The sequence below is a fragment of the Dromiciops gliroides genome, chromosome 2 (assembly GCF_019393635.1).
Source record: "Dromiciops gliroides isolate mDroGli1 chromosome 2, mDroGli1.pri, whole genome shotgun sequence".
Taxonomy (NCBI): domain Eukaryota; kingdom Metazoa; phylum Chordata; class Mammalia; order Microbiotheria; family Microbiotheriidae; genus Dromiciops; species Dromiciops gliroides.
In genome coordinates this window covers 188,218,705-188,239,751 of record NC_057862.1, presented here as the reverse complement: position 1 = coordinate 188,239,751, position 21,047 = coordinate 188,218,705, and the positions used below count along the sequence as shown (strand labels likewise).

Below are 21,047 nucleotides of genomic sequence, written 5' to 3'. Positions count from 1 at the left end.
AATAAAACAAGCATTTCCATAACATAGCATAATTTTTAAAAGCTGATATACGGGGCAGCTAGGTGGCGCAGTGGATAGAGCATTGGCCCTGGATTCAGGAGGACCTGAGTTCAAATCCAGACTCAGACACTTGACACTTACTAGCTGTGTGACACTGGGCAGTCACTTAACCCTCATTGCCCCACAAAAAAAAAAAAAGATGATATACACATATTTGTGTCTAATGATAGTCATCTCTAGGACAGAGGTGGGGGGAGAGGGGAAGAAAAAAAAGAATTTACGTGTTTTTAAGGGGGTTTGGGAGATTTTTTGTTTTTTTTGTGAGGCAATGAGGGTTAAATGACCTGCCCAAGGTCACACAGCTAGTAAGTGTCACATGTCTCTAAGGTCACATTTGAATTCAGGTTACTCCTGAATCCAGGGCGAGGGTGCTTTATCCCACTGCATCACCTAGCTGACCCCTTAAGTTTTAAATTAGAATTAACATACTTCTGTTTCTTCTCTCGCCTTGGGCCATTTTCCTCCTTGTTAGTGTTCCCCAATTTTAAAAAATTGAACAGAAGGGTTAGGAACCTCAGAGCAGTCCTTATTTACTCCTCATTGATGGTTCTGATAAAAGATTTAACAGAAGGTAAAAAAAATAAAAATTTAAAAAAGAAAAGATTTAACAGGAGAGAGTTTGAAATCTTAATAATGTGTATGAAACACTTTCCACACATATGGAAGGCATAGATAGAGAGCTGTCCTCTGAAGCAGGAATGAGAATGAATGGAGGGAATGACTCTGAACTGCAAGAGCTATGTTTCCTAACAGTTCACTACAGTATGCTTTAGCCCCTGAGTGCAAAGAGATACATCTCTCTCAAACCTGCACCAGATAGACAGCACCTCAAGGTAACAAATACAGGCAAGGGAATATCCCAATTATCTTAAGGGTTCTTAGTTATTTGAGGAATTTTTTTTTCCTGGGGAACAGGGGTACAGATAATAAAAGAAGGCAAAAAAGAGATAGACAGAACAACTTAAATTGACCATTTTGAACAATGTCTTGTACTTAGTGGGTATTTAATAAATGCTAGTTACTAAATCAATACAAAGTAATTGGGGCACAGGAATCAATACATACTGATTGTTTACCTGCTAAGTTCAAGGTGCTTGTCTTGATATTGAAGGGGATATAAAGAAGGGTAAGATGGCCCCTTTCTTCCAGAAGTTTGTAATAAGACTTGCAAAGAATAAACAGATAGATCTCTAGACAGACAGAGAGGTGGGTAAGTAGGTAGACAAATGGAAGGACAGACAGATGGACTGGCAGGCAGGCAGACAAACAGGCAGATAGGTAGATGGATGAATGGACAGACAGATGATAGAAAGATATATAGATGACGATAGATAGATAGACAGACAGACAGACAGACAGACAGATAGATAGATAGATAGATAGATGGATGGATGGATGGATAGATGGATGCTAGATGGGTAGGTAGGTTGGTAGATGGACAGATGGAACGATAGATGGACAGGTAGGCAGACTGATGGACAGACAGACTGGTAATAGATAGATAGGTAGATGATAGATAGATACATAGATACAAAGATACATAGACTCATCCCACCCAGCCCCAAAAGTTACAATATGAAGGCACTGAATGAAAAGAGACAGTAAGGAGAGAAGTGCACTTGGAGTTCAGTGGTAGAAGAGATCCCCTAGTGGGCTAGTATGGTAAGGATGTTGGCATTTGAGTTACGTTTTGAAGGATGGTTGGGGCTTGGCTAGGCAGGAGGGAGGGAGAAAGAGGGCTTTCCCATCTCTGATGAGCAAAGAGGGCTGGGTAACCAGAGGTTAATCATATATTGGATGTGTTAGTGGCATTGGGAGCACATTTCAGTCTCCAGATAATGGAAATGACAAAGGATGTAGGAGTAACTTACACATCGTACTTTGTTGATGATTGAGGAGCAAGGTTCAATATTCCCCTACTAGGGTAATAAGTGGCTTTCATCTAGGTCTTCCTGATCATTGGTTTCTTAGTTAACATGAAAAATCATCAATGGTTCTTTGGGAGTCATCAGAAAATTCTCTTTTCTACTCTTTATTCCACGTCTGTTTCAAGAACTATGATCATGACCAACGATGGATATATTTCCCAGGAAGAGTTTTGAAAAGATTGCTGCCAGCTTCCCTTCTCCTTTTGTGTGATGGATAAAGACAGGTGAGGCCTTGGGTGTGTGTGCATCGTACATAGATGGGAGTCTCTGTGGATGAAAACAGTGTTACAAGGGGAATATGTCCACACAAGGGCATACTACCATGGTCTTACACTGAATACAGGGCTAGATGGGACCTCTAGTCAATTCCCTTCCCTTCAGCTAAGACTCTCTGCTAGGTCATAGGAACAAGATAGATGACTAGACATTTTCTCAGATCCTGACTACATTTCAGACTTCTCCAAAACAGAAATTATGTGCCAAAGATAGAGCAACTTCAGCTGTCTCTAAGACATCCAGAATCCAAAAGAAGGTCAGAAAAGGCCTAGAATTGATACTTAGTGACCCTAGGCTCATTCAGCACCCCTTCCCTACCACCCATGCTGCCAACAGCAAGGTTGCAATAGTAGACCTAAGAACCCAACACAGGCTTACTGTACAACCCATCCCAACACCCCAGTCCTTCCTCTCTTCTTTCAGTGGCATAGAGGTCCCATCCCCAGGCTGTGGAACTTTGCCCAGGCCACAACAAATAGACATTGGCCACAACCCTATAGTGCCATTGCTACAAAGCTGTCAGTTGATGGAGCTGGGGGTGGACGGCCCCATAGCATCAGTGGGGCAGCTCTCTGAACTGGCCCAGCCAGGCAGAGACCTAAGGAAACAGAGGAAGTGGGAAAGGTCACAAGGAAAAACCACCTTATGTAAAGGTGGGGCTGTGAATACTCCACTAAGCCAAGGGAAAGAGTACAGCGTCCAGATGGAGCAGGTTCTGACTACCCAAAAGTCACTTGGGGCAGAGATCTAGGCTGGTGAACCATGAATTGCTCACCTGGGAGGAGGTTGAGACACTGAAATTCAGCCCCAAAGGAAACATCGGAAGGAACAATCAGAAAATGAATGGGGGAAAATTGGGGGGGAGGGAAAGGTAGGGAGACACTGAAATTACCAAAGATCTCAGGAAGAAGAAAACTGAAAGACCTTGAACATAAGCAGATAAATCAACAGGGAAAACATTAACAACAGAAGGAAATATGGCTTTCAGAGCTAGTCAATGCGTTCAGGCATCCATGAATAAAAACTGCAAAACCAAGGAAAATAATGCCACACTTGATGAGACAGAGGACCCTGTGGAATGTGAAGAGAACATGGAACCACAACACGCTGTTCCTGAGAGGTTCACAAGACAAATGAGAATTATGAAAGCAGAATTTATATCCTATACAGCAAAAATAATGGGCAGAATAGAAAAACTGGGATTTGTGAAAGCAAGTCTCATGAAACAAACAAAAGAGGAACAGTAGATTGAGAATGCAATAAAGACCATCTAGAAGAAGAGAAACAACAACAACAAAAATAATCCAGTAATATTAAAAGGAAAATAACCACTATGTAAGCAGAACATACAGATCTTGATGACAAGATTTGTACAGACAACCTAATATATGTCTCCTAGAAAAAATAGTATAGGGCAACTAGGTTGGTGCAGTGGATAGAAGCACCAGCCCTGGATTCAGGAGGACCTGAGTTCAAATCCGCCCTCAGATACTTGACACTTACTAGCTGTGTGACCCTGGGCAAGTCACTTAACCCTCATTGCCCCACCAAAAAAAAAAAAAATACTATAGGACAAAAAAAAAAAAAAAACCCTAACATCACAAAGCAGGAAAACAGAGAGAAGAGAACTCTCCAGGAACTTCTGAACAAAGAAATAAAATAGGCAATTGAAAGAATTCATAGATCAGCTCCAGGAAGAAGAAGAAAAGAAAAAAAAACAAGCAAAACAAAAACAAACCTAAGGCTGCACACTCCAAGACACATAGTGGTTAAATTTAACAATTCATTCAAAAACAAGTTCTGCAAACCTTAAATACAAAGAAAAAGAAATTCAAATAATATACAACTATTCTGTACCTACCAGAAGACAAAGGATGGGAATGGAATCATGTGTTCTGAGAGAAATGGATCTCAGGATACAGCCCACGATGACCTGCCCTCAAAATAAAAAAATGGAAATAAATACATACAAAATCAACCATACATGGAAAAAAGATGGATGCTAAAAAGGCATTTGAAATGTTTTTAGGAAGAAAATCAAAACCTAAGAGACTATTTGCTTCTAGAATACACCAAAACAACAGACAATAAAGAGAGAATGAATGTGAAAGAGCGAATAAATGCATCAAGCAAGGACAGCAATAGCAATAGACTAGTTAAAAACTCCTTTCTAAATGTACACAATGAGACAAGGGTAAAGGCAAAAGTCTGTTAGAGATAACAGTAAAGAGGAGGGCCTGGGGCATTATGGACAAAACCTGGAAACAACCTGCTACAGGTGAATGTTGTTGCATGTTGTTGTTGTTGCTGTTGGACTACTTTACAACATGGAGGGGTACATAAAAGAGGGGAGTGGGAAGACAGGAAGATAGAGAAGAATGTGTGATGTGCTAGGGTCGAATCAAGGGCTAGCAATGAGGGGAAGCTGACCCCTGTGGTATCAGAAAAAGAGTGGCCTGCAAAGGGGGAGAGGGGGGGAGAAAGATTTAAAAGAGTGAGAAAAGAAGGACACCGTGATTGGCTGGTGAGAGGGGTTTCCACTGATGAATGTTCCTATGGGTGAAGAGAGATGGTCTGTAAAGGGAGTTTATGCCTTTAATTTCTTTCTCTAGTCTTATTGCTGTTGCTGCCATTTCCAGAACTATATCAAATAATAGTAGGGAGAGAGGATATCCTTGCTTCATTCCTGTATTTATTGAAAAAAAGTTCTAGTGTATCCCCAATTGCATATGATACTTGCTTGTGGTTTTAGATAAATGCTTTTTATCATATTAAAATTAAGAGGTCACTCTGTGCCTATACTTTGTAGGATATTTTTAGCATAAAGAAGTGTTGTACTTTGTCAAAAGCTTCTTCTGCATCTATTAAGATGGTCCTGTGATTTGGGGGTGTTTTTGGTTTTTTATATGATTAATTACATTGATTGTTTTTATTTAATTTTAATATCTCTTTTGTGTTATTTTAGGTTTGTGTATTTGTTGGCTTTCTAATTTTAAAAAATACATATTCAGTTCATTAATCCTTCTTTTTCCTATTTTGTTTATGTATATTTGTAAGAATATAATTTCTCCCCTGAGGACTGCTTTAGCTATAGCCCAGAAATTTTGGTGTGTTGCGTTATCATTTTCTTTTACATAATATTCAAAGACTGTCCAAATCCCTAATAATTAGAGAAATGAAAAATCAAACCAAACCTGAGGTTTCACCTCACATCTTGCAAATTAGCCAAATTTTTTGAAAAATGGCAATAGTCAATGTTGGAGTGATTGTGGAATGATATACACACTAATACATTGTTGGTGGAGCAATGAAATAATACATTGTGGAAAGCAATTTGGAATCATGGAAAGGAAATTGCTAAAATGTCTACCCTTTGAAGCAGAGACTGTACTGCTGGGCTTATTACCCCCAACAAAGTCATTGATAAGAAAAGAGCCCCCATATACTCCAAAATATTTATAGTGGCACTTTTTATGATAGGAAAGAATTGGAAATGAAGTAAACGCCCATTGCTTAGAAAATGGTTAAACAAATGATGGTACATGAACGTAATGGAATATTATGTGCTATAAGAAATGATGTGTGTGATTAATATTGGGAAGCATGGGAAGATCTATATGAATTGATGAAAGGTGAAATAAATAGAGCCAAGCAAACAAAACATACAGTAAATTATAACAATAGAAATGGAAATAACAATGACACAACAACAAAAGCAAAAGCAAAGCAAGTCTTGAATAAAAACATATGAGAGGACATGTCTTTGTGGAGGTGGAAGGTATATTAGATAATGCATATGTTTTCAGACTTTTTTTAATGTATTTAGATCAGCCGATCTTCACATAAAAATGACTATTTTTTCTATGGATAGCTCTTTGGAAAGGGAGAGATACTTGGGATAACTAGGATAATGTAAGAAACAGATGATATCAATGAAAACTTTTTTTTTTGGTGAGGCAGTTGGGGTTAAGTGACTTGCCCAGGGTCACACAGCTAGTGTCAAGTGTCTGAGGCTGGATTTGAACTCAGGTCCTCCTGACTCCAGGGCCAGTGCTCTATCCACTGAGCCACCTAGCTGCCCCTGAAATTTTTTTAAGACTCCTTACTACATCCTTGATAGTGCTTTCAGGCAGGATTCCATCAAGACTATGCTAGATTTGGAGGAAAGCATGTCATTTTAAACCTCAGAGGGGCCGCTAGGTGGTGCAGTGGATAAAGCACCGGACCTGAGTTCAAATCCGTATTCAGACACTTGACACTTACTAGCTGTGTGACCCTGGACAGGTCAGTTAACCCTCCTTGCCCCGCAGACAAACAAACAGGCAAACAAACTCAGGAAAGGACCCCATCATCTACTTTAGTAACCCACATTCCAAAGAAAAGAAATTCTTCCTTATATCCAATTTATGTTTCTCATACTGTAACATATCCCCATTTCTACCTAGGAGATAAGGGGGAAAGCTAGTACTTAATATCCCCTCATACCTTGGCTCCTTCTCCATCTGCTCTTCTAGTTAAATAATTCTGGGATGGGAGGATGGGGAAGACAATTTGTGGGACCAGGGTCTCGCTCGAAGAATGGGCTGCAGGTGGATGACAGTTTTCCTGCTTTCTCTACTGGAGGAAATATTGTCTAGAGGGTATCAGATGCAAACTGTGTGTGTGTATGTGTGTGTGTGTGTGTGAGAGAGAGAGAGACAGAGACAGAGACAGAGAGAGACAAGGAGACAGAGACAGAGAGACAGAGAGAAGCAGCTCCAGATTCACAAAGCTTTCTAATGCCATGGAAGTTGGAAGTGTCTCTCTTCCAACCATGCCTGTGTCCCATTGTCCTGATAACTGAGTCCTCTTCAATGAATGAGTTCATGGACATAAAATGAGTCTAACTCTAAGGAATATGGGTTTTGCCACTAGAGCAAAAGTTCTTAACCTAGGGTCCATGGACTTGTTTCCTTAATGTTTTGATAACTTTAATAGATTTGGTTTCCTCTGTACCCCTATTTTTATTTTATGATTTTGAAGATGTTATTCTGAGGAGGGCTCCATAGGCTTCACCAGGCTGCCCAAGGGGTCCAGGACATACAAAAAGATGAAAAACCATAGGGGGAGAAACAACATGGAAATGCCCAGGTCCAGTGGGGAAGGGAGTTTCTGGGTAACAGCTGTGCTCATCATCCCTTCACAACCAATCCATCAGACTCCACACCCACATATTCATCCCTTTCCTTCTTTGGTCTGCCAACAGGGAAGGCTTGATCAGTCGGGATGAAATCACGGCCTACTTCATGAGGGCCAGTTCAATCTATTCCAAGCTGGGCCTTGGCTTTCCTCATAATTTCCAGGAAACAACTTACCTAAAGCCCACCTTCTGTGACAACTGTGCTGGATTTGTGAGTTTCCTTTCTGTACCTTTGGGACTGGAGAGGGGAGATAAAGGTATGAAGGGTGGGGACAGGGGAGGTGTGGAAGGAGAGAAGAAAAGGGTGGCCAGTTATTACTCATATACTCACCACAACATAGGCATTGACTCCAAGAACCTAATAACAACAATAGTTGTTTTTGTTCAGTCTTGTATGACTGACTCTCCATGACCCCATTGGGTATTTTCTTGGCAAAGGTACTAGAGTGGTTTGCCATTTCCTTCTCCAGCTTGTTTTACAGATGAGGAAACTGAGGCAAACAGGGTTAAGTGACTTGCCCAGGGTCACATAGCTAGTAAGTATTTGGGGCTGGATTTGAACTCAGTCTCTCTGACTCCCCAGCCAGCGCTCTATCACTGTGCACCTAGCTGCCCTTATCAACAAAAGCAATAATAATGACAATAACAACAGCTACAATTAATATAGAACTTTTTATGATTCATTTTATTTGATTTTAATATATATTTTATTTCCCATTACAAGCTAAAACATTTTTAAACTTTTTTAAAGCTTGAGTTCCATATTCTATCCTTCCCTCCCTTACTCCCCCCCCACCCCCCTTCCTGAGACACTAATCAATCAGATAGAGGTTACACATGGGCAATTGTGTCAAATATTTACATAATATAGAACTTTAAAGGCTTACAAAAAAATTTACAGGCTATCTCATTTGATCCTCACAGCACCCTGTGAGGTTGGTACCATTATTTTCCCCTTTGTAAATGAGGAAACTGAGGCTGACGGAGTTTAAGTGACTTGCTTACAGCTACACAACTAGCAAGTGTCTGAATTCTTACCTTAGCCCAGGAACCTAAAAAGTAGCCACAGCGCAGTGTATCTCAGTGGAATGAACACTCACTCACTCTGAAATCAGAGGAACGAGACTCAAATTTGAACACTGACATAGATTACAATTTGGCTTACCCTCCCTATCAATCAAGTCTTCTCATCTGCCAAGTGAAGAGGCTAGACCATGGGTCCCCTCCCGCTCTAAATCTTAGGATCCTGTGAATAGACTGACATCGGATTCTCATTTCCGATTGTGTCTCCTGCTATACCTTACTATCCTCCCCAAAGCATTTGCCCCTAAAATGGTTTGTTTTCCCCTTCTGAGGCATGAAGCCTTAGGGAAATGCGGTGGGCAGGTGCTTTGATAGCAGACAAAAATAAATAAAAAGTGTTCAGATACAAGATGAAATGGGAAAGCAATGAAATCTGAGCTAAAAGGAGCCCACATGAAAGAAGAACTGAGTGGGCTCTGTCTCACCCAGCCCCTGACTATCTGAAAGGCTAAAGCAGTCTGTTCTAGGACTTTTAGTACCTTGAGGCTAAAAAAGGACTATTGCCCCACTGCTGACTTTCTCTGAGCACTTTAGTCTCTGAACTAGCATAAGCTTCCTTGTTGACCATTCAGGGACATAAGGGATAAGACATAGGGGAGATGGTGACTCTCTCCCTAAAGTCATCTCCATAAATCCTAATCGGACACTCTTTCCTCCATGGAGAGGACCTGTGATTGTCTAGGGCTACTTTCACATATCCTGATCTCTGGCAGGTTCTACCCATGTTAGGAAGGCTTTAGGGGGCAGCTAGGTAGCACAGGGGATAAAGCCCTGGCCCTAGATTCAGGAGGACCTGAGTTCAAATCCAACCTCAGACACTTGACACTAGCTGTGTGATCCTGGGCAAGTCACTTAACCCTCATTGCCCTGCCCCTCCCCCCCCCCAAAAAAAAGGGAAGGCTTTAAACGTGGTCCAGGCGGTAGACCATATCTGCTTTCCAAAGATTAACCTAGCTAAGCTTGGAGAGTCTTGTCAACAGTAGACTGACCACTTGATGACAAATTCTTTGGCTGTGGCAACCCAGAAGACAAATATACAAAGAGGGGGAAATAGGATCAGGGAGGAGAAATATCAGGTCTCAAAACATTGGGAATCAAACAAGATGGATGAAGTGGACCACCATTGTGGAAGGAGGTTTTCTAACATGTCTCATGTTTGCCTTATAGCTCTGGGGAGTGATAAAGCAAGGTTATCGGTGCAAAGGTAAATTCCAGGCTTCTGTGTTGTTTTGTATGCTGACCAATGACTTAGTGACTTTTAGAAATATTAGGTGGAGTCAACTTATAAGCTCTTCATGCCTTCTTCAAAGGAAGAAAATCCTCTTGGCCATCACCCATTCATTCTACAGCTTTCAAATTCATTTCCAAACTAGTTTCTCTAATCCACCCCCTCTGGGGGTGATAATCACCATGTTCTGATGACCAGTTATATCTACATCTATATCAAATGTTTATACATACATATATTTGTGTATAGGTGTGTATACACAAATATATGCATAGTTATCCCTTCCATATATCACAGGGGTTAGGAGTACAACACCCCTGCAATCTGGAAAATCCACATAAAATTTTTTGGCCTTCCCTTCATACCAGAGAAGTCTGAATTTTTTCTTTTTCTTTTACAGGGTGTTTACAGTATTAAAAGATAAAATATATTAATATTATACAATATTATGCATATATTTTATATACTTCTGAGTTTCTAAACTTTTTCTGTGTCTTCTGCTAGCCTTTGCATGTTGTCTGCAGCTTCTGTAAAACCCCCAAAATTCCTATTTAATTTCTTATGCTGAACCATAATATAATGAAACAGGGGCAACTAAATGGCACAGTGGATAGAGCACTGGCCCTGGAGTCAGGAGTACCTGAGTTCAAATGCGGCCTCAGACACTGGACACTTACTAGCTGTGTGACCCTGGGCAAGTCACTTAACCCCAATTGCCTCACTTAAAAAAAACAACAATATAATGAAACATCAACAGAGAAAGTCGTGATGTGGAAGGGATAACTGTGTATGTATATGTATATATAATACACATGTATGTGTGCATGTAAGGGTATATATATATATGCATATACATAGATATACATGTTATACTTGTGTATGTGTGTGCATATGTACATATATGTGTATGTGTATGCTGGTATCTATATACACGTGTGTGTTTGTGTGTGTGTATGTATCCATGTATGTATAGACAGAGAGGTAGAGGCAGAGGCAGAGGTAGAGGTAAAGGTAAAGGTAGAGATCTCTTCCCTACCTATGCTATGGGCATAGGAAAAGATCTTGGTCTCTGCTTCTCTTGTAGCCAGCATAGAGAAGCCCTTCAGTCCCAGTGGAAGAGCCACACCTATGGGACAAATGGTTATTGCTTTGAAAAGCTAGCCCAAAATAATAAATACATTTTTAAAAAAGAGAAAAAAAAAGAAAAGCTAGCCCAATGTTTGTGTGCATTACTAGAAACCTAGTATATATAAAAAGAGGAGATATAGTCTCCTCAAAGTCTGTGCTGGAGTATGCTTATGGGAGTATACTCAGTTCAGTTCTGGGCACCACTTAGACTATATGGTTTGGGGGCCATCACTTAGAATTACAGACTCTCAGAATTGGAAGGGACTATATAGGTCACTAAGTGACCTAAGACAGAAATCATGTTCACTTCAAGTCTTAGGTTAAATAGCATCACTTCCTTCAACCCATCATCAAATGCATGGTTTCAAGTCCCCTCACCATCACAGTTGCCCTCCTTTGAATTGGCCCCAGTTGGCTGATGTCTCTCCTAAAATGTGGTGTTATCTTCATATGATGGAAAGATTATAATGTGTCAGAGGCATTAGATTGAATCTGCCTGACCCCAAAAGACAGCACTTTAACCCATGAGCAGGACAAATTCTAGGAAGGCAGGTTTCAGCTGAGTGCATGGAAGAATGGTCTAATACAATTAGAGGTGTATGGAAATGGAATGGGCTGTTTTTTCAGGTAGGCGGAATGAATCCTTGTCAGGATGTATGCAGACTCTGTGATTCTAAGTGATGGCCCAAAACTCTGGTTAGCATGTCTCCATTCAGCATACCCCAAGACAGAATCCTGAATCCAGGTATCAAGGTATTCAGAAGTGAGGAGCAAGAGATGGTTGGCGGGAATCTCCCAGGGAGACCATCTATTTGCCTTGGGCACTTCCCTCACAGCTTGCCTCTAATCTCCTAACCTTGAGAGAAGACAAAATAACCTTTGATTTGGAGACACAAAATACCTGTTTGATAGATTAGCTCATTAAGAATGACCCTTGGGGCAGTTAGGTGGTGCAGTGGATAGAGCACCGGCCCTGGAGTCAGGAGTACCTGAGTTCAAATCCGGCCTCAGACACCTAACACTTACTAGCTGTGTGACCCTGGGCAAGTCACTTAACCCCAATTGCCTCACTAAAAAAAAAAAAAAAAGAATGACCCTTGCTACTTATTCCAATGAGGTCAAAAGGTTCCAAAGGTTCCAAATTTTCCAAGTGAAGAGATTATCTAGTTTCCTAGCTTCAGAAAGAACTGCAAAGGGAGCTTGGAAAAGCTTAGTGCCAATCAGGATTTATCTAGTCCTCATTCCTGCTTGTGGTACGGGCTGGTCCCTGAACTTCACACTCTTCCTGCTTCCTTGTATTTATTTGTACAGGCCTTTCCTCGTGCCTGGAATGCACTTCCTCATGTCTACCTCAGAAAAGCTGACTTCTTTGAAGTCTCAATTTAGGTTCTCTCTCCTCCATGAAGCCATCACTGATTCTATCACCTCCACCCTTCTCCTCTCATTGGTATTCTCTTCCTCAGTACCATGTATTATGTCATTTTGTGTACACATTGCGTACAATATGTATACAGATTTATTGCTGATAGAATATAAACTCTTTGAGGGCAGGAACTATTTCACTTTTGTCTTTATGTCACCAGAACCTAACACAGCACCACACACATAGAAGGTTCTTAATAATTATTAATTTAAATTGGATGAAAGGAAAGGAAACTGAATCACTGACTAGGACTTTTGTCTACAGATTGTGGGATGAATTGCCACAAACAATGCAAGGATCTGGTTGTGTTTGAGTGCAAGAAGAGATCCAAGAGCCCAGCTTTGCCTGCGGAGAACAGCACCTCTGCTGGGCTGGCATCTACCCTCTGCCCACTAGGAGTCAAAGATCCACTACATGGTAAGTGTGTGGGACTTGGAGCTGCTATCTTGAGATCTGGGGAATAGGAGATGGAATGGGGCAGGAAGGACAGGCAAGGTCCTATCAAGCACCTCCCACTATGGGTACAATCTCATCCAAGAACCTTGAGTCATGGGTCATAACTAGGGTAGGGTAGTTGGACCATTGGCCCCTATGCACTGAAATTTAGAGGTTGCTAACACTTGCAGTCTTTCAGTTTAGAATTGTCTGTCTGGGCTTGGCCCCTAGTTAGCAAGAATAATTATTTGTATTAGTTATATTTAGTTATTTATGGCTGAGCTTCCTCTCTGAGGTGTCTCAGAGTCTCTGTCTCCCCACTATGAGAAGTGTCCTAGGGTCTCTTTTCACCTATTCCCTCAAATGAATGTCTTTAAAAATTGATTTGATTTGGTGTATAGCCTTTATTTCAAAGCAGCAAATTAAAGTTGTGAAGTAGTTGACTTTTTCCAGCATTATTCACCTTTTTTTGATTTGAGGGTCCATTTTGTGTCACTTCTTCTGGGGTATGTTTTCTGCTGCCCCAGTTGTGAAAATTGCTTGTTATAACTCTTCAAGGGTGTCTTGGCTGAAATATTGTATGTCTACCCTTAGGATCGGAGGAAGGACCTTTCCTAGTGAATGGGGAGGCAATGGAACACAACGAGGAGAGCAAAGATCGGACAATAATGCTGATGGGTGTCTCAGCTCAGAAGATTTCTGTCCGGCTCAAGCGGGCCATGGCCCACAAGGGCACACAGACTGAGGCAATCACTTGGGTTGGCCATGAAGGCTCTAGCGGATCGTTCTTGATGTCTTCTCCAAGAAAGGGAGCCCAGGACACTCTTTATCTACTGCCCAGCTCCATGTCTCCCTGTCCCAGCCCAGTCTTGGTCCGTAAGCGGGCCTTTGTGAAGTGGGAGAACAAGGAATCCATCACAAAATCAAAGGAGGACCTCCGACACCTCAGACTCCCCACCTACCAGGATCTGGAGCAGGTACTCCTCTCCCCATCTCCTATCCCTTCCCCTTTTTCCTAATGAAGAAGACAGGGGGGAAAGCTGAAGTCAGAAAGCCCAGGAATCATGCCTCATTAGGGATCTGAAACCAGTCAGTCACTGGACAGATATGGTAAAGTGAGGGAATGGAACTACCTTTGGTACATAAAAAGAACACTGGGTTTAGACTCAGAAGACCTGGATTTGAATCCCATCGCAGTCACTTGTGCAAGTTGACCCAGTGCAAGTCACATAACCTTTTTTTTTTTTTTTTTTTTAGTGAGGCAGTTGGGGTTAAGTGACTTGCCCAGGGTCATACAGCTAGTAAGTGTTAAGTGTCTGAGGCTGGATTTGAACTCAGGTACTCCTGAATCCAGGGCTGGTGCTCTATCCACTGCGCCACCTAGCTGCCCCCACATAACCTTCTTAATCCTGTTTCCTCATTTGTAGAATGAAGATAATACCTGGGGCAGCTAGGTGGCGCAGTGGATAGAGCACCAGCCTTGGATTCAGGAGTACCTGAGTTCAAATCCGGTCTCAGACACTTAACACTTACTAGCTGTGTGACCCTGGGCAAGTCACTTAACCCCCATAGCCCCACAAAAAAAAAAAATTTATTTAACCCCTCTGAGCCTCAAATTTCTTATCTCTAAGTTGGAAGGGTTTGGGCCAGAACCATATTAGCATTGGAAAGGATTTCAGAGACCATGTAGTCCAACCCACTTATTTTCTTTTCAAGCTGTTGACTTTTTTCTCATGTCTTTCCTGCATCACCCTCATTTCTCTTTCCATTTTTTCCTCTACCTCTCTAACTTTATCTTTAAAGTCCTTTTTGAGCACCTCTATGGCCTGAGACCAATTCGTATTTTTCTTGGAAGCTTTAGATATAGGGGCCCTGATGTTGACATCTTCCTCTGAGGGTGCCCCTTGGTCTTCCTTGTTACTGAAGAAACTTTCTATGGTCCTCCCCTTTCTCTGTCGGCTCATCTTGCCTTTCTTTTACTAGACTTTTAGCTCCTTAAAGTGGGGCACTGTTTCCAGGCTGCAGTATCCCAAGCTTAAGAAGTCCCAAGTGGTATGATTTAAGGAGGATCAGGTTCTTCATTCACCAGGCCTGTTCCCTGGTCTTTAGATGACCCCAGACCAACTTGCTAATCAACCAGCTTTGTGTGTTGTGGTTGTTAGCTCCGATGAGCCTGAGCCCCATCCCGACCTGGGCCACTGCTTCTTGAGCCTACCTCCTGGTTCTCAGCAGGGGTGTAAAATCCAAGTTCTGCCTTAGCACCAGCATAGACCCCTGTAGTCTCCCCCCTGTCCAGGGCTCAGCCCACTCACCAGACTGTGAGCTTAGTTCCAGACAACACTGGTGCTTCAGCTGATTCAGAGGCTCTGGGGGTCTGCTTCTCTGGTGAGGCCTTCCTGGGATTGGATCTGTGTCAGGGTGACTGTGGGGTTGGGCTCGACTCCTGTATCAGCACAGCAGCTCCCTCCTTCTGACTTTTCAAGCCGTTCTTGGTTAGAAGATGATTTCAGCACATTCTTCTGTGAGTTTTGCTGCTCCAGGGATTTTCCTATGGCATTATTTGGGTGATTTTTGGAGCGATCGTGTCATGAGTTCAGGAACTCACTGCCTTTCCTCCACCATCTTGGCTCCATCCCAACCCACTTATTTTCAAAAAAGAGAACCAAGGCTCAGGATTTGCCCAAAGTCACACAGGCAGCAAACTTTAGAGACAGGATTTGAATCCTAACTCCAGAATCAGTGCTCTTTCTACTATACCCTACTGCCTCCCACTAAGTAGACCAGAATAGACCAGTCCTTTGTAGTTCCTTTCAGCTTGAAATCGCTGATCCTTCCTAGATACCTAGGCCTCCCTCTGGCAAGAAAGTGGGTGGGTCAGTTTGGAGTGTGTGCCCGTTAGAGGTGGAGAATTAGGAGGGAAAGCAGGCAGGGAGTTTAACAGAGATTGAGTTAGGGGTGGGGTAGTTCAAGGAAAGAGAACAGTTAAGCAGGTGCTGGGAAAAACAGGCAAAGCTGGCAATGGCATTCCTTCAACCAGTAACAAAAAAAAAAAGGTGTCAGACTTGGCAGGTTTTCAGTGAGTTCTTTGTGTGTGGGTGCTCAGGTGAGCTAGGGGATGACTTACTTCATTCAATAGATACCCTTGCTACAATATTACCTGCTAACCTTTCATTTCTCAATCACCTCCCACCTTTTCAGGACAAGGAATCAAGGGTCTGAACATCCTCATTAGCCAGGATTTCAAATCTGAGGGAAATCCTGGTTGAACCTGCCTCTTTTCCCACAGCACTGAGGTTGGAAGGGCTTTTCAGAAACCAGGCATTGCAAATAAGAAATAAGGTTCACAACTTTACTGGATCATAGTTTTAGAGTTGGAATGGAACTTGGAAATCAAGTCCAATCCCCTCATTTTACAGATGAGGAAACTAGGACTCAGAGGTTAAATTCTTTGCCCAGGTGACAAAGCTAGTGTCTGAGGTGAGATTGGAATCCACATCTTCCTGACTTCAAGCCCAATGCCTTGTCCACTATACCATGCTGTCTTTCTCTGATGTGTCTGCCTTATAGTTATGGAACTCACCCTTCAGCCCTGCAGGCCTTCATCAAAGCTTGGCACTCAGAAATTGAACTGAATGAAGCTGGAGAAAGGGGCTAGTCTCTTGGTGTTAATGGAAAGGAAAGGAATTCTTTTGCCTGAAATAAGGGAAGGGAGAAATGCTCCACGAACACTGTCATTTCAGAAAGCAACAAAATAGAGATTTGGGTAATGGACTTTTTTAGGGGGGTAAATGTCAAAACATCAAAAAGCAATTCTGGGAATGAGGAGCCCTGTGGAAAGGAGAATGTTGGAAATGCAGATATGGCAAATCCACTCAGCATCTGGAGTGGAGCTTCAAGTGATCTTCAAGAGTTTTGTCTGCTTCTCACTAGCAGGAAAAACTCGGTTTTGGCAGATGCTTCTAGATGAAAAGAAGCAGTGGGTAGAAGTGAGATGTGAAATGTGTTGAACCACATGGATTGTTACAGAGGTTAAGGGAGTGGGATGGAGTGAAAAACTGCCACAACTGTCAACCCTCCCGTGTTTCTTTGCTGTAGCCCAATCCCCCATCCCTGGTTTTCTCTTCACTTTGCCTGACCAGAGCCGGTTTCCTTCTCCCAATTAAATTCTGAAAAATCTCTTATTACATGTCTCTTACCAAAGATCTAATAGTGATCACTTGAGGCCCCTGCTGACTTGACTGTCTGGTGTTTTTGCTACCCTCCAACCTGCTAACTTGGGAGCTTATGCACCGAAACAGATGGGTCTAGGGGATCCCAGTTTCCAACTATAATGGGTTAACATACCTGGGAGCCAAATGCATTCTTGAGTTATGAAACCAAGAACTAATTGTTCTTTGCACATGCTGGTTTGATATTTAAGATGTTATTTTCTACACAGAGAAAAAAAAAACCGACCATCTTGAAAATCACTTTTAATTTGCCCTACAGTGAATGGGATATGCCAATCAAAGACAGCGTACTGGAACATCACCAAACTGGATTTGCTTTTCACTGCGACTCTTAAAACATTCTCTTCATTCTTTCTCCTCAGGAAATAAATACTCTGAAGGCAGACAACGAAGTTCTAAGGACTGAACTAAGGTTTGCTCAGAAGAAGATTGAGTCTCTCCGGCTTGAAAGAAGCAACAACCATGTCCTGAGCCGTAGTGAACATCAAGATTGCTCCTAGCCCTGAAGCTGGGAGAATGTAGGAGTCATGTAGACCTCAACTTTCTCCAGAACTATCAAACACAAAGGAATAGGGAAAAGCCAGGATATTGGGATTTAGAGAGAGGTAGTACTCTGTTTAAAATATACACCTTCTTTTCAACTCCCCCCCAAAAAATGTTCATGGAAAAACACACACCCTCATTCCTTTTCCCATTCATTTGAGGAAGAAGTATGTTCTCAATGGGGTGTTCTCCAGAGATGTTCTCCCCATTCTTCTCCTAGCTGGGGGGGGGGGAGGGGGAGGAGCTAGACAATACATGTCATTCCATGCAATAGACATCTCCTTCCAACACGACCTTCCTCCCCCAGCTCTCAGGGAGTTGAAAGACCTTGACAAGGCTCCCAACTTTTTTTGAAATCCCGCTTTTATAACCTCAAATGATCTCTATGTACTTCAGACTAAATTCTAAACTCAGCCCTAAGAAACCTGTCCTGTGGGACAGAAGCTACTTTACCCGAGAGGACAGAATTCATTTTGTCCCACCCATTCAATTTGCTTCAAGTCTGCAACAGTATCCTCTTCCCATCAGAGTTGAGGAAGAGAATGTTAGTCTGTCAGTAGACTAGTTTACATCTCCCTCCTCCAATCCTGGCACCTTTAATCTCAGTGAGGCATTATGGATCATCTCAACACCATTATCCCATGTTTTTGAAGAAGACTGGCCAGTTATTCTGTCTTTTGGGTGTCCCTAGGTTTCCCAGTAGGGTGGCCATTGTCCTTTTCTCTCACTCTTCCAAATCTCACTTCTCCTTCCTCTATCCCTAGACATTTCTACCTGAAAGTGAACTCATTTGTCCTCATTTAAAGAGCCTAACAAAATATCACTATGTGCAATTGGGAGGTTATCTTCTCATCTCAACTATCTGGTCTATATGATGATCATAATCAGAACAAAGATCCTGTCTTCAAACTTCATGACTGCCCATTTATTTGGTGCTTTTAACATTTATAAAGCACCATACACAATACAAGCAAAGCACGTTTATCATTTCTTTTAGAGTAGAAATGTTAAAGCTAGCAGAACCTAAAAGACTATCTTTTCCAGTCCTTTTTCAAAGGAAAAGAAAACAAGGCTCAGATAAAGAAATGGGTGTTTTTTCAGGATTACCTGGCTTATAAATGGTGAAGACAACTCTGCAGGATAGGTAGCATATGAGTTATCACCTCCATTTTATTTATGAAAAAATGAAATCTCAGAAGTGACTTGTTTTAAGATTATATGCCTAGTAAAATGGCAGGGCCAGATACTGTAACTCCTAAGTCCACTGCCATCAAATTAAGTCCCTGGGAATCTATTACCCTATCATATGGCTTAAGCATCAGTGGTAGCTGAGAAAAACACATACATTATCTCCAAACATGTATTTTTGTATTTGATGAGCATGCATTAAAGATGTGTGACACAGCCAACTAACACATTGGTACATGCATTTACATTGTACTGTAGCTAGAAAGAGTTCCTTTTTTTCTTAACCCCTTCTGTTTATTCTGCAATTAATTCTTAATTCCGGGAAACCTTTGAAAGTTCAGCTGGTCATGACAAAATTCTTTTCTTTTTGTTTCAATGTATGTGTTTTGGAGAAAGATTATACCCTCTCTTCTTAGTAAAACTGTCTGAGGTATAAGCTAATTAGACGAGTAGTTTCGATAATAGCTGACATTGTAAATATGTATACATTGTGTATAGAAAATATCGTGTCTGCATGTAGGCTGAGGTTTTTCTTTCCTGTGTAAAAAATGTGAATGTGAAATATGTACAATTTTTGGACATTCCTATGTTAATTCCAAACACACCAAGGTAGTCTGAAATTAGAAAATAGTAAAATATCTTGCACACGGATTTACACTATATTGTCATTTGTTACATGCAAAGTATGGTATGGTAAATTTTTATTAGTCAATTGTAACACAATTTGAGTTAATTACCTTGTCCACCATCGTGGAATTATGCATCATTTAACTTAATTAGCCTGGTTTGTCTGAAATTGTCGGATTTGCCAACTTTTGTTTTGGTTCCCTTTCACTCTACCAAATGAGAATTTGGCTTCATCTTTTATCTTGGGATGGCTTTCACTTTTAAATTCTGAATGGTCAGCTTTCCCAAAGCCATCCTCACTAACCAGAAGAAACATTCCCAGATGACCCCAAACATTTACTTAGGTACCGTTAAGTTCATCAGAAGAGAGGTGGCTAATTTGCCACAAATTTTCCCAGAACCACTAAGCCCACAGGGGCTTGTTTATATATATATAAATTTTTCTTTTTTTTTTTGTCATGAATCCATACCCCTTTAGTAGTCTGGCTAAATCAAAAGACCCATTCTTGGAATAATGTTTTAAAATGAATAAAATGAAATATGTAAAATTACTAAATCAGAATAGTCAAGCAAAATATTCATTTAAAAAACCAAGTTCACAGACCCCAAGGTAAGAACCACTATACAAAGAATGAACAGAGCTTGGCAGGCTTTTTACATGAACTCTTATGAAGTTGTGGAAGTTACAGGATTGAAGTGGAGCAACAATTTTGTTAATACCTGCTTTACCACAATTTAACCACCTCTGGTCTTGTGTGCTTACAGTAGATGTCTATTCTCAGAAGTGTTACTGTTAGTAGACAGTCTCATTTTTCACTGGTACGTGTAACTGTGATGCACCCTCCCTTGTTGTCATTTGTAAACCTGTCCAAAGTTGTATAATGTAAAAGAACTGACAGAAAAATCAAATGTACAGATTGTAAAGTCTTTTTGATACCTAATGTGAGCTTCCTTTGTTTAATATTTATATGATAAAATATATTAGGACCATCATCATGTGTGATTTCTTCTAACTAATGATAATCAGAAAAGCTTTGCTTTAGACCTTTTAACTGCCTGAAAAATACTGGGATGTTGACCTATGGCTTTTAAGAAACGGCAAAGTAAGGGGCAGCTAGGTGGTGCAGTGGATAAAGCACCGGCTCTGGATTCAGGAGGGCCTGAGTTCAAATCTGACCCCAGACACTTGACACTAACTAGTTGTGTGATCCTGGGCAAGTCACTTAACCTTCACTGCCCCACTAAAAAACCAAAACAAAACACACACAAAAAACCAGTATATAGTCCAAAGAAACGGCAAAGTATTCAAGCACATCGATTCACTAATTCACAACCAATTTGAGAAACTGAAAAGTCATGCTAAAACATTCATTAGTACTACCTTCTGTAATTTTGACAGCATGGGTACCCCCTCCAATCAACAAGCTTTTATCTACTATGTGCCAGGAACTGTGCTAAACGTGAACAGGTCACAATCAATATCTAAAATTAGGAAGTAGTCTTTAGAAATTGATGTGCTAAGTTAATTCCTTGCCATCAACAGTGATGAACCTCTCTTGATTTAGCTAGTCTGTTAATGTCAAAAGACACTGAATCACCAATCCAGGCCCATATTTGAAATCTGTCTGTAGTTAGGCTGGACCAAAGTTTGGACTTAGAGCATCCAGTATTACTCAATGAATGAAGTTAATAATTCACTCCAAAATTGAGTCCATTAACC

At 41.3% G+C, this 21,047-nt stretch overlaps 1 protein-coding gene across 1 annotated transcript in view; it reads left to right on the top strand.

The window, feature by feature from the left end:
- Positions 1–20,314, top strand: part of RASGRP1 (RAS guanyl releasing protein 1) — a 118,740-nt gene extending 98,426 nt beyond the window's left edge. Inside the window, 7 exon segments of the mRNA XM_043988003.1 lie at positions 2,066–2,131; positions 2,133–2,212; positions 7,510–7,654; positions 9,694–9,730; positions 12,570–12,722; positions 13,335–13,717; positions 17,332–20,314. Coding sequence (XP_043843938.1) covers positions 2,066–2,131; positions 2,133–2,212; positions 7,510–7,654; positions 9,694–9,730; positions 12,570–12,722; positions 13,335–13,717; positions 17,332–17,469 — 1,002 coding nt within the window. The 3' untranslated portion in view covers positions 17,470–20,314.
- The last annotated feature ends 733 nt before the right edge of the window (positions 20,315–21,047 follow it).